Below are 23,016 nucleotides of genomic sequence, written 5' to 3'. Positions count from 1 at the left end.
TTAAATCATCATTAGATGTGGTCACTTTAATAGTTGGGAACCGGAATCCCAGAGAAGAAAGAGACTAACAAGAGTTTGCCTTAGTGTTTTGAGTTTTTGAGTTTACATTCTTTGTTTTGCTACTTTCCCGATTATCACTAATTAAAAAATAAGTAAGGAGGTAGGACACATAACTCTAGTATTACCTAAGTTAAATGATTATATCTGAAGAAATAACTCAGTAGTTGTGGAAATGTTGGAATATCTTCATTAAACACTCTCTTGAGAATAGAAATAAAAATTAAACTCTGCCTGGTCTTCGTTTCAGTTTGGCTTATTTCCAAACAACAACAAAAAATTATAAAAAGGAATAAGTCTTTCCTGAGCTAGGAAAATTCTAAATTCTCCTTATATTTATTTGTTTTTAATTATGAGATGTTATGGTATGTGATGATCTTGGGTAATTGACCTGCCCTTTAAAGGTGAAATTTCCACACCAATAATGCTGTGAAATTAGCATTATAAAAGAACAAAGGAAACTGTATACATTTTGCAGAAAAGGGGGGTGTGAAAGAGCAGCGGAACTACTTTATTTATAAAGGTAGATAAGATGCCAAGTTTTTTTCTTTTCCTAGCAATCCAGCTATAAGTTAGATAAAGCAAATCCTATTTGTTAGCATGGAAACTACACTGTGAACTTCAATTATCTTGCTCTTGTTTCAGATTCCAAAAGATGCAAAACATAAACTTGTTTATATTACCAAGAAGATTACCGAAAACATTGGAGTAAATGATTTTTCTCAAACGGTTTTATTTGGAGAGTTAACTTCTTCCTCCTTTGGACACGTAACTGCTTTCTTAGATGAGGTACTAGTCTATTTCTAATATTTGAATCTTTATCTCTTTGACCCTTGGAATTGTTCAGAAAAACTCTGGCTATTAAAAAAAAATATAGAAGCCAGTAATCTCTTTAACCAAGGCAGATGGAATGTGATTAACAGACTGTTTCTGAAATGAGATGATACCAGTGCTAATACTCAATAGATAGTAATGTGTAGGATCATCCTTTTTCTCTTTGTTTCTAAATAATGGAAGTAAAAAACAATTTAGTAGGCTCCTGTAATGAGCTATAGTTTGAAATTTCACGTTGACTAGAGACAAACTTACACTTCGGAAATGAGTATTATAAGTTTTTCAGATTTCTTTTGGTTTCTGTGTCACTCAGGTCAGATAATGGTGAAGGGTAATGGAAGCAAAGTTTTAGAAATGGTTGCCTTAAAATTCCTCTTTCTCTCCCCTTAAATCAGAGAAATGCTCTTTGAACCCGGGTTACTTACACTTCTAATACAGGATTTTTTTTTAACATGAGGTTTTTAAAATGAGATTTAATGTGAGATCTGGGGATTTTATTAAAGGCAAGCTGCTCCAGTAGGTCTGAGGTGTAGCTGATCTTTTTTACGTGTCTAACCTCATACTTTTGGTGCTTGCTCACACACCAGCTTTGAGGAAAGACATGCCAAATGCCTGGGTTCTATAGAACCAGAGCATTGGTTCTTAAACTTTGCTGAACATTAGAATCACCTGGGGAACTTTCTTTCTTTTTCTCTTTTTTTTTTTTTTTTAAGATTTTATTTATTTATTCATGAGAGACAGAGAGAGAGAGAGAGGCAGAGACACAGGCAGAGGGAGAAGCAGGCTCCCCACAGGGGACTCTAGGATCATACCCCAAGCCAAAGGCAGATGCTTAATCTCAACCACTGAGCCACCCAGGCATCCCACTTGGGGAAATTTCTAACTTGCTCCTGCCCTGGTCACTCCTAATACCAATTAAATGAGAATGGAGAAGGGGGCACCTGGGTGGCTCAGTGGTTGAGAGCCTACTTTTGGCTCAGGACATGATCCAGGGGTCCTGGGATAAAGTCCTGCTTCAGGCTCCCTATGGGGAGCCTGCTTTTACATCTGCCTATGTCTCTTCCTTTCTCTGTGTTTCATGAATAAATAAATAAAATCTTAAAAAAAAAATGAGAATGGAATGGCAGTCTGGTGGCAGTTAAAGATCCTCAGTGATGCTAACGTGCCCCAAACTTCAGGAAATATGGGTTAGATATAAGAAAATCAGATCTCAGCAATCAGTGCAGTCCTGCTAAGGTCAATGCTTAACATAGGAATAATTACCAGCGTATTTATTACTAATGATTTGCCAGTCTCCCTCTTTCTTGTCCTTTCTACTTCTCTGTGTCATTGCTGCCTTGGGACCACCCACGGTCTCTCACTCCCAACTTCAGTACCCTACCTCAGTTTCCCTCTCCTCCTGTTGGATTGGTTTTAGATGATTTCAGGGAGACACTACGATTTCCATCCCCCAGAGCACTGGGGTGCTTTTTGTTCTGTAGCAGGAGTTTCAGAAATTTTTATTGAACTGAACCTGATGAAAGGATTTCATATGAAGTGTGAATAGCTTTTGGTCATTTGACTCGAGATTGCTATCCTTTGGGGGCTTGGAAGGGCAAGGATACACTTTTCATTGGAATTTGTACACTACCATCAGTGTCTCTTAGCAGAAGATTCACAGCTTTTTCAAGTTCCTCTGATCTTTCTCTCAATTTGTCTCAGTCTCAGGGTCTGCATTTATGGTCTGGAAAAGGTTAAACGAAAGAGAGTAAGCTGTCAACAAGTATATTTATCATAGGGATAAACTGTTCAGAACCTCAGAGTTTAAGTGGTTTAGAAGATTAAATTAATTATCCTTGAGGATCTGAGTATTGGGAAGAGAAAAAAAGTGAGATCACACTTATGAAATCACTGGAGTTTATGAACGAGACTTCAATTCAGTATGAACAAGGAAGGCCCTAAGGCATGACCATAAATTAGGTTAAAAGGATTTGTAAGGGGAGGAGGGGGGCTGGTGGCTGAGGATGTTGGGCATCTAACTCTTGATTTTGGCTTAGGTGGTGATGATTTCAGGGTCATGGGATGGACCCCTGAGTCAGGCTCCATGCTCAGCTGAGAGTCTACTTGAGATTCTCTCTTTCCCTCTCCCCACACATATCTGCACTCTCACTCTCTTTAAAAAAAAAAAAAAAAATTTAAAGGATTTCTTTTTTAAAGATTTTATTTATTTATTCATGAGAGACACAGAGAGGCAGAGACAGGAGAAGCAAGCTCCATGCAAGGAATCCGATATGGGACTTGATCCCAGGACTCCAGGATCATGCCCTGAGCCAGAGGCAGAGGCTCAACCACTGAGCCACCCAGGTGTCCCTTTAAAGGATTTTATAAGGATCGTCTTTGCTTGGTATACAGTATAGCTCACAAAATTGGCTGATTAACAGTGACTTATCATGATGTGCAAGGTACTCTTAAACTTCTTTCTCTAGCCAAGATCTCTCTCTCCTGAATTTCAAACTTGGAGATCCATTTGTTTTCCTGCAGTTCATGCTTGTTGTGTAATAAACATCCCAAACATACTATACAAAGTTGAACTGATCTTCCCCAATCTGCGTTACTTGTGGTAATCTCCAGAATAGTAGTTGTGAACTTCATCCTTCCAGTTGTTCAGTCTAGAAGACTTCCGATTCATCCCTGACTCCTTTCTTTGTGTCACCCTTGGTATCCATTCTGTAGGAAATCATGTAAGTTCTACCTTGAAAATCAGCCTCCGTACTCTCCTCCACTGCTACCACTCTGGGCTGGTTCACCATGTCTCTCATTAGTCTGTCAACTGGTCGCTCTGCTTTTGCCTGGTTCTCATCTAGAACCTATTCCCAACATAGCTGCTAGAGTGATTCTGTTGAAGTATGAGTCAGAACGTGTCCCTTCTCTACTCAGACCCTGCCCACGCCCCCCTTTCACTCTGAATAAGGGCCGAAGTGCTTGTAGTTGTCTAGACTTTGCATGTTCTCTGTGTGGACCAGAGCTCTCAGGATTATTTAGAAACTTGTTGCAACTGTAGAATCTCAAGACCTTGAGAGCTACTGAATCAGGATCATCAGGTGGTTCTTGGGTTTATTACTGGATGAAAGCCCTAGTCCAAATCTACCATCTGACCTCCCAAAGACTTCTTTAAACTCCTCTCACTTGCTGGGACCTCTTTGCTATTCCTTAATTGTCTCAGGTATGCTGTTGCCCCTGCTGTTTTTTTTTTTTTTTTATCTTCCCCAGAATTCACTCGGTCATCCCCTTCATGTCCTCACTTCTTTTTGCTCCAATAACTCCTTTTAGGAAAGCTACCCTTTGGGACGGAGGGCAGGATCTTTTGCAGGATAGGGACTAGGGTTAGCAAATGAGGTACCCATTTCAAGAGCAAAATTTACAGAGAGGTGAGGGGGAAAAAAACAACTCAGTAATCAAGATAAAATTTTAGTGCAGTATTTAAAAAAAAATCAAAATGAAAAGTCAACACTTGAAATAAAAAACGGATTGCTAACAGGGCTGTACTAGATCATATTGGAGCCTGAGGCAAAAATAAGTCAGTAATACTGGTGCTGTCCTTATTTTTTTTAAAATATTTTTTAAAAAATTATTTATGATAGAGGCAGAGACACAGGCAGAGGGATAAGCAGCCTCGATGCCAGGAGCCCGATGCAGGACTCAATCCTGGTCCCAGAATCGTGCCCTGGGCCAAAGGCAGGCGCCAAATCACTGAGCCAGCCAGGGATCCCCATGTCCTTATTTTAAAATGTTGATAATCTGTTCATCACGAATTTTTTTGGTGTTTTGATTTAAAAAATACCTTAAGGAGCACCTGGGTGGCTCAGTCGATTAAGAGTTGACTCTTGGTTTTGTCTCAGGTTGTGATCTCTTGGGTCATGAGATCGAGCCTAGTGTTGGACTCTGTGCTCAAAGTGGGAGTGTGCTTTGGGATTCTCCCCATGTACTTGCATGCCTGAGTGTGCACGCATGCTTTCTTACGCTGTAAAATAAATCTTAAAAAAAAAAAAAAAATCTTAAAATACTACTCATCTCGATTTCTGAGTTTTTGGTGCCCTTTGACATTCTGTTCCCAGCGTGAATGCCTCACTTGCCTCACCTGGTCCCTGCTCTGAATCTTTGTTTTTGCTCCCTGTTGTGGCCCAAACACCAAAGACATGGCCTGACCTGTAGTGGGAGCTCAGTACTTGTTCAACGATTGAAAGTCAGTTAAGGACAAACTGGAGGGTATTATGCTGAGTGAAGTAAGTCAATCGGAGAAGGACAAACATATGTTCTCATTCATTTGGGGAATATAAATAATAGTGAAAGGGAATAGAAGGGAAGGGAGAAGAAATGGGTAGGAAATATCAGAAAGGGAGACAGAACATGAAGACTCCTAACTCTGGGAAACGAACTAGGGGTGGTGGAAGGGGAGGAGGGCGGGGGGTGGGGGTGAATGGGTGACGGGCACTGAGGGGGGCACTTGACGGGATGAGCACTGGGTGTTATTCTGTATGTTGGCAAATTGAACACCAATAAAAAATAAATTTATTATTAAAAAAAAAAGTTGCCCTGGGTGTTATGCTATATGTTGACAAATCAAAATGAACTCCAATAAAAAAATAAAAATAAAAAAATAAAGTTGCTGTGGCCAAGTTAAAAAAAAAAAAAAAAAAGAGGGGATCCCAGGGTGGCGCAGCGGTTAAGCGCCTGCCTTTGGCCCAGGGCACGATCCTGGAGACCCGGGATCGAATCCCACATCGGGCTCCTGGCGCATGGAGCCTGCTTCTCCCTCTGCCTATGTCTCTGCCTCTCTCTCTCTCTCTCTCTCTGTGTGTGTGTGACTATCATAAATAAATTAAAAAATTAAAAAAAAAAAAGTCAGTTAAGGGTGAATTGATGTCCTGTTCTCATAAGAGACAGCGCTGAGGCTTCAAAGTATTTCTTTAGAGAAGTGTTTGGTATGTGAACTCTGATATTTCCATTAGAATCTTTTTCAGCATGTGAAAAGGACCCTTGGGGAATTTTATGTTAATCTTAGTTATTAATCAATATTTATTGAAGACCTAGTTGGTGCTGGTGACTGCACAGACGTGGCAATTAGTGCTGTAGCTTCTGCCCTCAGAGTATGCAGTCTGTTGAGGGACGCAGATGGCTGAGCCTGTGGTGGGAGGCCACAGGAGTCAGGGCTACCATAGAGTCTTTAGCATCATGCTGTGGGAACCTAGTGGCACTCCCCCCCACCCCCTCACCTGGAGGGCTGGCAGGGGTGTGGGACTATAATGGGATGATCACAGGTCTCTATGTGCCTGGGGCACTTGGTTTTCACCTGTTACAGATCAGTTAATGTCTGCTAATAATTTTTAGTGTTCCTTTTTACTCTGGAAAGCAGCCACCGTTGTATAGTAAATTATATGTTGAAGGACAAGAGGAGAGAGCTAGATGGAGGAGGAGGAAGGGCTTTCTGAGCAGAGGGAGAAGCAATGTGAAGGCACAGAGATGAGGAAATGCAGGGTTTTGTTTTTTTTTTTAAGATTTTTAAATTTATTTATTCATGAGAGACATGGAGAGAGGCAGAGACACAGGCAGAGGGAGAAGCAGGCTCTATGCAGGGAGCCCGACGTGGGACTCGATCCCGGGACTCCAGGATCACACCCTGAGCGTGAAGGCAGGCACTCAACCACTGAGCCACCCAGGTATCCCAGGTTCCTTTTTTTTAAAAAAAGGAATAGATTAATGTAGCTGGATTGGGGAACCAGAGTTGGAAGTTGGTGAGAAACAAGGCTGGAAAAAACAAATAAATGGCCATGTATTTCAGATGGTTGTCAGCAAAGGCAGTGGCCAAGTCCAAATTCATGTGTTGCTTGAAAGATGGTTGTGGTAATGCATGGTCTGGGAAGGTTTTTATCGGGGCAGGCTTTTTTTTTTTTTTTTTTTTTTTTCATTTATTTATGATAGTCACAGAGAGAGAGAGAGAGAGAGAGAGAGAGAGAGGCAGAGACACAGGCAGAGGGAGAAGCAGGCTCCATGCACCGGGAGCCTGATGTGGGATTCGATCCCGGGTCTCCAGGATCGCGCCCTGGGCCAAAGGCAGGCGCTAAACCGCTGCACCACCCAGGGATCCCCTCGGGGCAGGCTTAATTTGGAAGTTGTAGAACCAAATGGAAGGCCAGTGGTCCTTCATGACTTGCTTTCCAAGCTAATCACCTTGTAACTTTCTGATTTGTGCAGTAAGGAGAAACACTACATTTGAGGACTGGTGAATTGATAATTCTGTTGAATGAAGTAGAGCCTGTTACCAACCTAGTGATTGGTTTGAAAGTACTGAGAGAGTTTCCCAGTGTTTGGCTTCTTAAATGGGATAGAATCAGGAAGGAAATGGATAAAATGTTTGAACTGGAAGATGGGGAAAGTCATTTGTGTCTTCATATTTCTTCTTTTTCTCATTTAAATGATACTTATATTCAATGTTGACAGTTTTTGAAGTTTGACTCAGATACTCACTGAGTAATGGGAATTATTGCTGATGTGGTGGGGCCTCCCAGACTTCTTCTCCAGTCTGGATCTCTCTCTGAACTCCAAGCTTAGATGTCCACCTTCCTTGCGGACATGGCCACTTAGTATATAACGTCTTAAATCTAACATATCCAAAGTTGAACTTTCAGTCTGCTCCTCAACATTATGTGGACCCATACGATATTATGGCAGCTGTATTATATTTGGCAAAAGTATTTAAAATGTTACATAGTTTTTTAAAAAGTTACATATTTATTATATTGACCTGAATCCTTAAAGAAACAATAATTGTGAATTATTATTATTATTTTATTTATTCATGAGGGACACACAGAGAGAGGCAGAGACACAGGCAGAGGGAGAAGCAGGCTCCCTGCAAGAAGCCCCATGTGGGACTCGATCCCAGATCCCGGGATCAGGACCTGAGCCCAAGGCAGATGCTCAACCTCTGAGTCTTCCAGGTGTCCCAATTGTGAGTTATTATTATCCATTTGGCTTTTCGATCCCAAATGGAAGTGTGATTTGGTTTTTGTAGTTAGTGTGCAGGTGCCATCCTTGGACATTCCAATTTAAGAAGTCTGGGAGAAGCCCTGGCTCCTACCTTTTGAAAGTATTGCCCACGTCATAGTCTCTATTGACTTAAGAACCATGATAAAAAGAAAACCCTCAGTTTAAAAAAAAGATTTAAGAAGGGGGGCACTTGGGTGTCTCAGTCAGTTGGGTTTTAGACTCTTAGTTTCAGCTCAAGTGGTGATCTTGGGGTTGTGGGATTGCGCCCTGGGTCAGGCTCCACACTCAATGTAGGGTCTGCTTGTCCCTCTCTCTCTGCTCATTCTCTCTCTCTCTCAAATGAATAAATAAAATCTTAAAAAAAATCAAAGAAAGTAAGTAAAGAAAACTATAGCAAAGGCTCCATAGTTCTTTAATGTGTAGTTATACATTGTATATATGTTGAATATATAAACATTCCAATTATTTTAGTTCTCAGAAAAAGTGGGGAATTTGTCCTCTACACCCCCAAAAGTAGGCAAAGAACTGAAACAAAACCCCCCAGTTAATTGAATTTCTTTGTATATAGTTTAGCAAGATGTGTTGTAATTAAAAAGCACATCCTAGGTCTGTTTCAAATGATGTTTATAGTGATGCTCTAGCTCTTTGACGGATTGCTCTGCAAAGCACAAGGCTCAGAATCTGTTTGATCTACAGCTTGTGACAGAAATACTTAATTTTAAAAGAAGTTGGCTTCGTCAGAGAATCATAAATGGAGTTAACGTTTGAAACCATACCCAGTAAATTAGCTATGCCAAATAAGCAGAATTTTCCTCACGCCTGATGTGTAGAAAGAGCTGTTGAAATCGGGGACGTGGTAGAGAAAATTTTCCAGTGGGTCAATGCATGTCCTGCCCAACAAACTTTACCTCTTCAGTGTGATTTCCAAAGCTCTTCATGAGCTCCCCTGCCTTCCCCGAAGCTAATTCCAGCAGGCCAGCCTGGCAGTTTGCCAGAAACACTATACTTGTGGAGTCCTGAGGGATTTTATATGTCAGTGTTTGGTTTTCTGGGATGTCTGGTCTGACTTTTCATCTTCAGCATTTTAATCACCTGGCAACTTTCGTGGCAAGTCCTCCCTACCACCTGCCTCTGCCAGAGCCAGGTGTCTATCCTGTGTCTCCACGTTGCATCCTGAAATGCTTCTAATTATGGCAGTTCTTAGACCAAGGAACCTAATCCACTGAGCTCATCTTCTTACTGTTTCTTACTCTGCTGTTTTCCTAGCTTGACGCGTAGTGGGCGCTGAGCAGGAAAATGTAATAATACAATTCAGAAAGATTTGTTTCAACCCCGTTAGAAAACAAAAGTGATCGTACTGTCAAAATAGACTTTGAAAAGGTGGAGTAATTATTTTCTGAGCATTTTAGCTAATGGAAATTTTATAATACTGGTAAACCTGATGGATTATCAGAAAAATGAAATGTGTCTAAAATTAATGGATACTAAAAAGGAGTGGGAAAGCAAAACGAGGCTAATAACTTCACTTAACAAATTCTTATTAACATATAAGAATTTTATATATAATTAAATTATAATTAATATAAATTATATATAATTAATATAATTAATTTTAAATTATATATATATAATTCTTATTAACATATAATTCCCCTGGGCCGTGGAAATTCAAAAATGAGTTTTGAGAGCTTTCACATACATGGTGTCACATGCATGATACTCCCAATTTAATGATAGAGGGACTTCCAAAAGAGGTCCAAATAATTAATAAACATGTTTTTGACTATGAAACTTAATCTACCGGTGTGCCACCTAGGGCTTGAGAAGATTAATTCACTTTTGCCTCGATGTGATTCAAAAAGATTTTTTTCATTCATGTACCTGCCAGTGTGCTCAGTTTGCATTACGAGAGCAGATTGCCTACTTGACACAATTGTTTCTGTTTTATGCAATGTTTGAGTTATTGGGAACCTCCTCAAATGCTTGATAAATGGGTAAGTGAATGAACAAGTCACATCATATTTCCACTTTGAGAGATTTTTGTCTAATTGATTAAGTCTAAATGGGATACTGATTTTGTCCTCCCTTTTGTAAATTGGTATCCTAGGAAGATACTTAAGAAATTGAGTGGTTTTGTGACCAATTTTGTGTGACAAGAAACTCTTTGGAGGAGTACATTGTCTGTAAATTAACTTCTTTTGAAAAATATTTCTCTTTCTGCAGATTTTAGTGCCAATTCTTTCTAATAGGAACAACCATAAATTCTGGTCCTGTTTTATTTCACAAGACATGGAACGCCACATAGAAGTTATGAAAAGTAAAATGCATGTTTTTCGGGGCAAAATGTTGAGAAGAACTCTTCTCCCAATTCCCACGATTGCAGAGAAAATGGACCTGGATCGGACATACTCTGAGACCAGGTATGTAATGATACGGTTTATAAAGGACATTAAAATGGAGGGCCCACGTACCCAATTAACATCATTACTGCAGAACTATTAGCAAGATAGAGAATTATTAGAATTATATCATTTATTGGGGCATCTGGGTGGCTCAGTGGTTGAGCGTCTGCCTTTGGCTCAGGGCATGATCCCAGGGTCCTAAGATCGAGTCCCATGTTGGGCTCCCTGCAGGGAGCCTGCTTCTCCTCTGTCTATGTCTCTGCCTCTCTCTGTGTCTCTCGTGAATAATTAAATAAAATCTTTAATAAAAAAACTATATCATATTTTTAAATGTTGTGCAGAGTACCATGTATATTATTTCCTTACAAAGTATACTTCTTGCAAGCAGATTGCCTAAAAGGCAAGCTGTAACAATTGCCATATTGTCAACGGTATTCTTTGGGCCATAATTGTTTGAGGATATGATTTTTTTTAAGATTTTATTTATTTATTCATGAGAGAATAAAATTTACACAGAGAGAGAGAGAGAGGCAGAGACACAGACAGAGGGAGAAGCAGGCTCCATGCAGGGAGCCCGACATGGGACTCGATCCCAGGTCGTCCAGGATCAGGCCCTGGGCCAAAGGCGGCGCTAAACCGCTGAGCCACCTGGGCTGCCCATGATCATTTGTTTTACAGTGTTTATGCCATAGCTAAAATAGAGACGATAAAAATAAAGGATCTGATTTTGAAATATTTATATTTGGAAAACTAGTTCATGGAAAAAATAACCTTTTAAAATCCAAGTCCTATCTTTCTTTAGATGAGATCATTGATTTTTGAATTATTTTATTAATCATTACAGAGTTTGTGCACTAGAGGTAAATGAAAGGACACTACTCCACGCAATTGAGTCTGTAGTTATTAAATGGTCACATCAAATCCAGGAGATTGTAGAAAAAGATTCAGCGCAGCCTTTGCTGAATGGTCTTCATTCGGGTCCTCAGACTGAACTGGATTTCTGGATGATGAGGAGGGATAATCTCTCCTGCGTTTATGATCAAGTAAGTGGATAGCCTTACAAATTGCTTATAAACTGACTTTGCAAACTCAGTTGTAGAATTTGGTTTCTAGAGCCGTGGTTTCTAATCACTTTAAAAGTTTGAAATATGGTCTTTGATGACTTAATAGTCTGTTTTCATTCCTTGTTCCAAAGTTCTATATGGTGTGCACTTTAAAAATGAATCAGGATTGGGGCACCTGGGTGGCTCAGTTGGTTAAACATCTGACTCTTGATTTCAGCTCAGGTCATGATCTCAGGACTCCGAGATCGAGCCCCACATGGGGCTTGGAGCTGGCCAAGGAACCTGCTTGGGATTCTGTCTTTCTCCCTCTGCCCCTTCCATCCCATCTACCCCCTAGCTTGTGTCCTCTCTCTTGCTCTCCTTCTCTCTCCCCCCAAAAAGTAAAAATGAATGGGGATTAAAGGTAATTTGCCTTTTTTTTTTAATTTTAAAGATTTTATTTATTCATGAGAGACAGAGAGAGAGGCAGACACAGGCAGAGGGAGAAGCAGGCTCCATGCAGGGAGCCTGACGTGGGACTCGATCCCTGGACTCCAGGATTACGCCCTGGGCTGAAGGTGGTACTAAACTGCTGAGCCACCCGGGCTGCCCTAATTTTGCCTTTTTGAGAATATTTTGACAGCATTTGATAATTAGAAACACTGTGGCATAGAGAGGGAGGTTCCCCAGGGAAATGTTGAAGATGGTAAAATTTAATTAATCTAGTTGATTGAATTGATTTAGGAAGGAGTAGGGTTTTGCTTGGTGGAGGGATGCAGCTTTGGAAGAGCTAACTGCTTCTTGTGTTTGCCTTAAATATTACTTGATTTAATGTTCTGAAAACCAAGACATTCATTTGCATGTTCACATGTCTCTCAGATTTTCTGAAATCTAGCAAGAAATTTTATATGGAAAATTTAACATTTTTCACATAATGTGTAAATTGACACACTTTCTGAAAACTCAAGAGCTATAAATGTAAAATAATATTCAAGCTTAAGGAAAAAAATGCTGTTAAAAATTATTTTCAATCTGAAAGCAGATAAAGTCTTTGTATACTGAACGCTATATGTGATGTGCATGAGTGGAATAGAACTTAAGTATTTTATTACCAAATGCATCTATTTAGTCATTAATCCAGCTTCTCTTACATTTTCTTTTTCAATTTAGCTTCGAGCTCCTGTTGTCCTCAACATGGTTAGGATCCTGAAAATTAAACAAAGCAGCTATTTTCCAACTTTAAAGGGCATTTTCACAGCTGTGAAAAATGGTAAGACTCGTTTTTTTTGGCCTGGAGTTGGTGTCCTTCATGGTCTCACCCCTGCCTGCCTGCCTGCCCAGCCTCATCTACCCTTCTGTCATTAACATGTTCGTGAAGTGATGGCACTTGGCTCTTCGAAGGATAAATTCATCTTCATCAGTACTTCATTCTCCAGTTATATTAAATGATTTTCAGGATAAATTGTAGGGACCTACCAAACAGGCTCCAGATGGAAGTTCTGAGGGGAGTGTGTGTGTGTGTGTGTGTGTGTGTGTGTGTGTGTGTGTGTGTAGGGGCAAGGCCTTTGCAGGGGGGTGAGTGGCAGCCCAACGTGGGGATTTCCTAGTCAACAGGGTGGCTATGCTTAGTCCTCTTACGTTCTGATAGAATCTGTGGTGCCTGGTATCTACCACTTACTTAGCTCAAAAGAGCTCCAGGTCTTCATTGAAGTTTTGGTGAGGATTAAACATACAGAGAGGAGGATTTGTTTGCTGAATTTTGAATAGATGCTTGGATGTGGTTAAAAACCAGAAGTTACAAGAAGATATTCAGTGAAAAGTCTCCTTTTCCCCTTGCTGTCTAGTTTCAGCTCCACCCAGGGGTGACAGCCCTCTCATTTCTTGATTTTTCCTCATGTTTCTTGAAGCCTATTTAAGCAAATTGGCACATATATGAGACTGCAGGGATTTTTTTTTTTAAAGATTTTGCTTATTTATTCATGAGAGAGACACAGAGAGAGGCAGAGACATAGGCAGAGGGAGAAGCAGGCTCCCTTCAGGAAGCCTGATGTGGGACTCGATCCCTGGACCCTGGGATCATGACCTGAGACAAAGGCAGACACTCAACCAATGAGCCACCCAGGCACCCTGAGACTGCAGTTTTAAATGATGAAATTGTAATCTAATTGGGATGTATAGCTTTCTTGGTTTCTAACTTTAGAAAATTATTTTAGTTTCTTCCTATGTATCATTTGTAAGGTTGGGAAATATATCAAATACACTTGAATGTTAGGTTATCTCCTCAGGGTTTGCCCCAGGAGTTCTGTAGGGAAAGGATCATGGGGGGATGGGGAATATTTGGGTTTGAAGTTCTATCAGACGAGGATTCCTGTCCCAGATCCACTCAGTATGTCTTCAATTTGCTGAGCCTCTGGTTTTCATTGGCCAAACTGGCAAAGTAACATCTTCCTTGCAGAATCGTTCTGAGGATTAGAGCAATATTTCTCAACCTTATCATTTTTTTTCAATCTTATCAGTGTTTATCACCATTGACATTTTGGGCAGGATAATGCTTTGCTGTTGAGATCTGCCCAATGCATTGCTGGATATCCCTGGCCCCCTCCCAGCCCTCCCCCTCACCCCCCCCCCGCCCCCCCGCCCCGCAGTTGTCTGGAGACGTTTTTGATTGTCACATTGCCAAATGTCCCCTGGCGGCAAAATCTTTTCTGGCTGAGAACCATTGGATTAAAGATAAAGTATACAGGGTACATAGCACTGGGCACATAGTAAACATGTCCTCAGTAAGTAGAAGCTGCTCAGATTTTTTCTGTGTTAGTATAAGATGAATATTTTCTGTGGATAAAGCTTCTGTAGGAACAGATCCTAGGGGGTACTCAGGGCCTCAGGAGTACATGGACTTTGAGATTCAGATAAAAACACTTTCAGTGGAACAAGTGGCCCAGAGCCATTTTGAGTTAGAGGTGGAAGGACCCTGCTCAAGGACACACTTGAGGCCTTGTGAAATCACCAGATGTGCTTACCACATTTTAAAGGCCCTTATCAGATGTAATTATTTAATTTTGGAATTAACATCATTTGAAAACATGAGTGCAACCAGGGAAGAAAAGAGTTCATGGATGCTCTCTTTCTTCCTAGCTCTTCATTGTTTAGATGAACAGATAAATTGGTTCCATGCTAAGTGGGATAATATGAATGGGTGCATTCCTGACTCTTGACAGCCAAAAAAAGTTGTCAGGTTTGTTTGTGTTGCTCCCCTAACTCCGCCCACAGCTAGATGGAATCTTTTGGGGGTAAAACCAGAAAATAAGAATTTACTTCATTCCCTACTTTCATAAGTAAAGCCTTTTTTCAGTTACTCAAAGGTATGTGTAGTCTCAGGAGCAAAATGCAGTTAATGGAGATCCATTTAGGGGACATTTAAATGACTAATTTTCTTTTTTATTTTTTTAAGAGAGAGCAGGATGGAGGGTGAGGGGGAGAGGCAGAGGGAGAAAGAGAGAATCTCAAACTTGTCACCCAGCACGGAGCCAGATGTGGGGGTGGATTTCACAACCCCAAGATCATGATCTGAGCTGAAATCAAGAGTTAGAAGCTTACCCGATTGAGCCACCCAGGCACCCCAGTTTTTTTAAGTAAACTCTACATTCGATGTGGGGTTTGAACTCATGATCCTGAGATTGAGTTGCATGCTATACTGACTGAGCCAGCCAGGAGTCCCTAAAATGACCAATTTTAATCAAGAGAAAATTTGGATTACATTAAACAGTAATAATATTTTTCTTCATATATATTTTTCCTCCACACACACACACACACACACACACACACACACACACAGCATTTTTGAAAAATACTCCTTATTCACCCTGCTTAAGGATTTTTAAGATTGAGATATAATTCATTTAACATAAAGATAACCATTTTGAAGTGTAGAGTTGAGTGACCTTTATTACATTCACAATGTCATACAACCTTCACCTCCCTCTAGTTTCAAAATATTTATCACCTGTCCTTAACAATTTTAGTAGTTATATTTTGAATAATATAAAATTCCCCAGTCATTGCCTGAGTGACTTTCATTGGACACTGGAATGAGATGCTGAAATTGTGCTGATACCAAGAACCTAATAGGAATTAACATTCTAGTGATGAGTTTGTAACCTCAATCATAAAGTGACTACAACTTTGCAGCCATGTTTTATTCCTGCACTTTCATGGAGTTGAGTAAATTTCTTTAGATCTTAAAGGTGTATTTTCCCACCAAGTTTTGCATCACGGTTTACTTGTATAGGTTAACAACACCAGGGCTCTCTTGAATGCTGCTACACATGGACTGTATATAAAGCCTTCCAAACTCATAGCTCAGTTGTGGAATAAGCCATATAAAAAGAAAGAGGACCACATTTAAGTATAGCCATGTTGTTTTGCATTGTTTTCTTGAACTTGTAAAGTGAATTTAGAAAAAGAGACTGCATCACATTAATGGTGGTTTTCCTTCCTTTTAGCACTCCTAGAAGCCCAGGATGTAGAGCTTTACTTGAGACCCCTGAGAAGACATGTTCAGTGTCTCCAGGAGATGGAATTCCCGCAGATCCGTGTGCTAATCGCCCCATTATTTCATACCATCTGCCTCATCTGGAGTCATTCCAAGTTTTATAATACTCCTGCTCGGATTATAGTTTTATTGCAAGAGTTTTGTAATCTCTTCATTGACCAGGTATGTAATATTTTAAAAAAAAGGGAAGAAGAATCCTTGCCATGTGGTAGGTTTTATTAAACCAATGAAGAACAAATAAAACTAGTCTACAGTAAGAACACCAATTTCCTTTCCTTTTTCAGAAAGGACTTTAATGGTAGCAAAGGCCAGGTGGCTTTTTATTCTACATGGCAGAGAAGCTGTGGAAATCTGTCTGGTGCATTCAAAGGACAGTTTGTTACTGGATTTGTTTAATACCCTACCTTTCTTCAAAGAGATTTAAGACAACTTCTAATAAAAGGCAGATAGGTTGGGTGCCTGTGTGACTCAGTTGGCTAGACATCTGACTCTTGATTTTGGCTCTGGTCATGATCTCAGAGTCATGGAATTGAGCCTTGGTTGGGCTCCAGCGCTGGGCGTGAAGCCTGCTTAAAATTCTCCCTCTACCCCACCCTCAATCCCTCCCCACCAAAAAATATAAAAGATAAAAAAAAGTAGATAGGCATAGTGGTTTCTTTGTGGCTTACCCTTTGGTTTCCATAGGAACACTGAGAGAAGACTTTTGGAAAGTAGAGACCTGGTTGGAAAAAAAATTCTAAAAAAAATAGTGCAATTGTTTTAAAAATTGATTCATAGTTGATCTTTAAAAATCTCTTATTTATATCTCTCTATTCTTCACTTGGAAAATGCTTTTTTGAAATGGGGCTGTTTTCTTAAATCTTCTGTATGAAATTTAATTCTTCATGGATCTATAAAATCAGAGAATATTATATAATTTGAAAGCTAAAAGATACTTGGAGGGTACGTAATCCAGTGGTTCTCAGTTGAGGATGTGTCTTAGTCTGCTTGAGCTGAAGACCGGGTGGCTTTATTTTCAGAAATTGTTATCTCACCATTTCAGAGACTGGGGCTCAGATCAAGGTTCCGGTATGGTCGTGTTCTGGTGAGAGGTTTTTCCCCTGGCTTGCCGTAACTGCTTTTTTTCTCTGTGTCCTCCTCACATGGTGTGGAGAGAGCTCTTTTTCTCTTCTTACAAAGTCACAGTCGAATCAGATTAGTGTGCTGTTCTTGTGACTTCATTTAACCTTAATGACCTCCTAAAGACCAATTTCTAGATAATCACACTGGTGGTGAGGGCTTCAGCATGTGAATTTTCGGGGAGACATAGTTCATGCCATGGCAAGCTCCATAAGCAGGGTGTATATCGGAACCCCTAAGGAGTTTCTGTGAAACAAATGCTAGAGAAGCAGAATCTGTATATGGCCTAGACTTTGAGTTAAGAATGCTTTCCATGAGGGGCAGCCCGGGTGGCTCAGCAGTTTAGCGCTGCCTTCAGCCCAAGGCCTGATCTAGGAGACCCGGGATCGAGTCCCGCATCGGGTTCCCTGTGAGGAGCCTGCTTCTCCCTCTGCCTGTGTCTCTGCCTCTCTCTCTCTCTCTGTGTTTGTCTCTCATGAATAAATAAATAAAATCTTAAAAAAAAAAAAAGAATGCTTTCCATGAGAAGTGGATCGCCTCCAGTTGCAACTGACAAACTGAAGCAAAAAAAAAAAGTATAAATTCATGTGAACTGGCAAGTCTAAGAGTGCAGTAGCTTCTGGAATAGCCTGTTTCAGAAGTCTCAGATAATCATTTCGAAGCTCCCTGCCATCTTCCATTTTGGTCATTGTGTTAGACTTAATTGTCATTACTTGTTAAGTAAGATGGCTTTTAGTCGCTGCAGATGAATATCCTTCTAGTGGAGGAACTTCCCTGGAAAGACGCTGTCCTTCTTTCTTAGTTCTGGTCCAGTGGGTTCTAATTCCATTCCGGGAGCAATCGTTGTGGCAGTGGAGATAGGATAGTTGCGACAGTTTTGGGTCACTTGCTCAGAGGAGGGTGATTGACCTACATCTCTGATCTAGACTAATGCCTCCCAGGCGTGTTGACACTGTAACTCGCATAGAACATAAAAATGCTTTACAGTACAGTGGGCTAAGTTGGAGGGCATTTGGAACCCTAAAAGTGTGCTCATAGACAAGACAGACAGCTCGTAGACAAGGCAAACAGTTTATAGCTCCTGCTGCCCAGGTCCCAGAACCTTGCTGTTCTAAGTGGTGAAGAGAACACTGTTGCAGGCTAAACAACAGTGGTTTGGGAAATGTGTTTTAATTCATTTATTAATAAATAAAAAAAGTCCCTGATATATTTTTAGATGAACTACCTGAGAGTTGAAAAATAGCATCATTTGCTGGATTTCCCTGAGAATTTAGGGTGAAATGCAGATTACAGAATAGATCTCCTAACTTGCAGTTTAGAGTTTCTGGTTTGGGAGATTGAGTTAGTACTGTGTGCGTTTCTTTCTGCTTTTAACGAGGTGGAGTATATGGAAAAGGACTTTGGACTCCGAACAACTTGGATTCAATTCTAATTGAAATACTTAAGGGGAGTTAAATTACTTCTTCAAACCTCAGTTTTCGTATCTTTAAGTGAAGATAATGTCCAGTTCATGGACTATTTGAGGATGAAGAGATATCCTAAGTTGAATGCCCAGTGTGGCATTTAATGGAGGCTCAGTCAAGGCTAGTTCTAAGCTATTGACCTCCAAACTAGTTGCAGCTATTTTTTTTTTTTTTTAGTTGCAGCTATTGATACAGATAATAGGTTGGTTCCTTGCTATATTTTATTCTCTCTCTGGCTTTGTTCTATTTCTTTCTTTGTTGTTAAGCAAGTGTGCTGGGTCCTAGTGGCTTTGGAGCTCCATGTTAAAGATCGTGATCCCTATTGAAGAGTCAACAGTTATACTCACAATTTCTTCTATATCTCTTTTAAAAGATACTCATCTCATTTTGAGATTTGTAAAAACTTATTACAAAGCCCTGCTAATGTATAATCCAGAGGTGGTTATTTACTATAGTAGGTGGCTTATAAGAAGTCCTGTAAGCCTGTAAACCTATTATCCCTGGCTTCTGCTCTATGTCAGTGGCCAGTTTGCCAAGCTCCCAAGGAAATAATGTAGCTTCCCTTGTTGCTTAGTTACTGTTTCTGGCTTTTGTACAAATGTTGTAATGACCTGATTTCCTTGATTCTTAAGTGGACTTCATAATAAATGTGCCCTAACATGAGAGAAATCAAAAGTCTGTAATGGGCCAACTTTCATACCTGGGTTCCCTGAAGAGCTGAACTCTCCCAAGTCTTCCCCAGTCATTTGCTGTCTAGTTTATTTCTTACATTAACAAGCACTGTGCAGTGCCTGTTATTTGCTAGGAACTCTTCTAAGCCTTTACAAAAACTATAGATGTAATTCTCTACCAATGCTATGACATAGATAATAATAGTAGATCCATTTTATAATTAAAAAAAAAAATCCCTTGAGGTCAAGAGAATATAAATAGCCTTCCTGTGGTCACTCAGTTTTTAAGTGGCAGTTTATTACCCATTGTACTAGGCTCCATATTTTAAAATAACAGTTTTGATTTTTAATTATAATGTAATATGTAGTGTACCAATGATAATTGTAAAATATTTTCATTGCATAAAATGTATTATAGAAATAGTCCTGCACATGTATCACCATAAAATTGAGCTTTTTAAAAATCTTTCATTCTCTGAAAACTTACACATTTATGCATTTTATCATATATGTTTTTATTTTACTAGCTCCTTGAAAAATTATTTTACTGTTGGATGTTAGTTTGCTTCCAGTCTCCTCTATTATAAGCAACATACAGAAGACCACTTTATATGAGAATCCTTTTTCCTTAACTAAATGGATAAATGGTTTATTTTTTTTTATTTTTATTTTTTTATTTTTATTTTTTGGATAAATGGTTTAATATAAATTTCTGATATTGATCAAAGGGTACAATCTTTTAATTACTCTTGAACAATTTTTGATATTTACAAATTCTTCTTTAAAAGGTTATATCAATTACATTGCTATTTTTCAATGTGTAAAACGTTTTACTGTAACTCAGTGTTGAGCATTACCATTTTAAAAGTGGGGTGATTCATTGGGTATACAGGGGTACTATGTTGTTTGTTGATTTTGTACCTTGCACAATTTATGTAGTTACGCATTTTGTGTGTTTTATAATTTCACCATGCAGCTTTCATGTACTCTGTGCTCCATAAATCTATTGACCTTAATGTGTTTATGATTGAAACATTTGAACCCTTGCTGTGTTAAACATCAGAGGTAATAAGTTAGCATTCTCTCATCTGCATTTAGCTAATACATCAGTACAATGTTTTATCTTCTGTGGTATTTTTTTTTAAGATTTTTTATTGATTCATTTGAGAGAGAGAGCAGGGGAAGAGGCAGAGGGAGAGGGAGAAGCTGACTCCCCACTGAACAGGAAGCCTGCTGTGGGGCTCGATCCCAGGACCTGGAGATCATGACCTGAGTCAAAGGCAGACGCTTCACCATCTGAGCCACCCAGGTGCCCCTTTCTGTGGTATTTTAAAATTTTAGAAAAATATTGCTTCAATGGAGGTGGTTTACTTAAATTTCAGTATTGCAACCTCCCCTGGAAAGTCACAGATCTCACAACACAATTGCTATTGGCAGTCAGTTACGAGAGCTTCAGGTACCCCCGCAGAAAGGTCATGTGCTGTCTAGGTGACTGTGGTCTCCACTATTTGCTGTTGTTCCTGGTTGGTTTCATTCATTTTCATGATATGGCTGATCCTTCTAGGCATTTCAGTTTCAGATCCTTTTTGTTTTTGAAGTAAATGTGTTTCTTTTCTTTTCACTTGTTTTCTAATCATTTAGTCAGATTTAAAAAAAGGCATCATCTCATCATCTGGCCACCTCAGGTGATGGCATACTGGAGTTTTGATAATGGGGTCTTTTTTTTTTTAATGACTGGCAGCTTTTCTCTGGTAACCTGACTCCACTCCCTGTTTGGTGTACCTCGTTACCACTCTAGGACAACCGTTCTGTCCATTCTGTGGCTTGGTATCTTGTTTGTGGATATTGTTGTTCAAGATCCTAGATGAAGAAAAGTTTAAGCCTGAGAGGTGAGCTTGGAAAAGAGATGTCAAGTTTGAGCAGAAAGAAGAATCCATAAAAGCACATAAAAAAAGCAAAGCAACAGCCAGGAGACAGAAGTCCAACTAACATAGTATCACTGATAAATTAATTAATAATTGGTTAATTGGCTTACTGTTAAATACATTGGTTAGTATTTTAGTGTATAAGGCCCCTGGAGTGGGGACAAATTCATCCTAAATCCCGTGGGGTTTTTTTTGGTTTGTGCCGGTACCATCGAGTAGGAGAGAAGAGAGTGCTCATGGTTGGGTATGCTCCAGAGATTTGCTATAGGAAGCAGAAAAGAATTCAGAGTTAAAGAGCTAAAAGGGATTTTGAGGTTCACTTAATTCATCTCTCATTTCATAAATGAGGAAACTGAGATGCTCTCAGATAATGTAGCCAATATTACAAAGGCTGTTAGCGGTCCCTTACTGGGTCATAGCCAGGTCTCCCACCCCCCACTGATTGTTTTCCCACATCCTGTTCCTTATTGAAAGGTTATAGATTGGATTTTCTGACCTAGGGTATTTAGTACTATATTCTTGTCTTTGGGAGGTTAAGTGTTGTGATTGTGTCATTTGTGTGAAGATCCATCAGGAAGAGTAAGAATGAGCAAAGGATGGCTTGTCTGGAAGTTGTTAGGTAGTTGAATAATTGAGTAATTGAGTCAGAGGGGTCTCCTGAAACAGAGAAGGCAATTGAGTTGTCTCCATAGTCTTTTTTTTTTTTTTAAGCTTTATAAAAGGACACAGGGCACATTTATTATTAAGAATAAATAAAGATAAAGGTCTCTGGAATCCCTAGCCCATATCAAAATGTGAACTCCTTTATAACACACATGGCTAAGGGATTACATGCACAAAGTAATTTTCCATGCAGTCTGAGTGGAGAGTAAGAGTACAGATTGGGAATCCACAGCTTGAACTCCAAGGATCCTAATCAGTATGGATTTTAGAAACTAAACATGATTTTCTTACTGAAAATTGATGGCACAGTCTATATTACATGTAAAACTGTAGCCATTAATGGGAGGAGAATAATATGTCTACATTTAGGAAAAAAAATTCTTCCATCTGGTGGGTTGAACTCAATGGCTTTCACTACATACTCCACTGAGATATGTAACAACTTTCTCAGCAATCACAAAATTCAAGGCTCACAATTTAAGGCTATGATTTATATGAATTTAAGGTACATCAGGAAGAAATAGTATACAAAAGAACCTTTAGAATTTATGTTTTCTTGAGGTCCTTAAAGAGGGAAATTCTGAATTTCCCTAACAAGTATGGATAGGGAAGGACTGAAAGGCACCAGGTGAAGTCACTTGGTGACTGTCCTGTGAGAATTTGGCCACTGCTACATGAATCTGCTATGTGAGTCTTTTTTTTTTTTTTTTTTTTTAAAGTAGTCTTCATGTCCGACATGGGGCTTGAACTCTTGACCCTGAGATCAAGAGTCACATGTTCTACTGACCAAGCCAGCCGTGTGCCCCTCTATGAATCTTTTAAAAACCCTTCTTACCTTTCCATTTTATCTACTTAAAACTAGTTTATGTGGCATTATTTCCACTAGATTTTATATCCTATAATGTTTCCAGGAGAGATGCTTGCCAACCTAAAAAAATTACCATGATACACTTACCTATATTAGCTCTTTCTCATCTTTACAAATGACCCAGTGCTGCCAGGTAAGGTAACCATATTTTTGAAGTCTCTGGTCTCAGAGAGTTTCCCCTTCTGGGTTGTATATTTCTTTATATGAAAGAAAAATTATGCAGAATATTTGTAGTGAGAATACTCATGCAGATTCTGATTATACAGTTGTCATACCTGCAAAGCTTAGCAAACAGTCATTGCTAGAAAGTATAAATTTGGAAGTTGTAGAGTCTCCTGTTGATTATCCCATTGTATACAAGTATGTCATTGAAACCCAAGTGTCTGAATT

The 23,016-nt window shown here is 39.5% G+C and overlaps 1 protein-coding gene across 1 annotated transcript in view; it reads left to right on the top strand.

Annotated features, from left to right (window-relative positions):
- The window catches only part of DNAH11 (dynein axonemal heavy chain 11), a 324,061-nt gene that overhangs the window by 1,257 nt on the left and 299,788 nt on the right, over positions 1 to 23,016 (top strand). The window contains 5 exon segments of the mRNA XM_077856567.1: positions 703 to 846; positions 10,141 to 10,337; positions 11,164 to 11,362; positions 12,533 to 12,632; positions 15,868 to 16,079. Of these exon segments, the coding sequence (XP_077712693.1) occupies positions 703 to 846; positions 10,141 to 10,337; positions 11,164 to 11,362; positions 12,533 to 12,632; positions 15,868 to 16,079 (852 nt within the window).

This window comes from Canis aureus, chromosome 18 (assembly GCF_053574225.1).
Source record: "Canis aureus isolate CA01 chromosome 18, VMU_Caureus_v.1.0, whole genome shotgun sequence".
Classification (NCBI taxonomy): Eukaryota; Metazoa; Chordata; class Mammalia; order Carnivora; family Canidae; genus Canis; species Canis aureus.
This window is presented reverse-complemented; position numbering and strand designations above follow the sequence as displayed.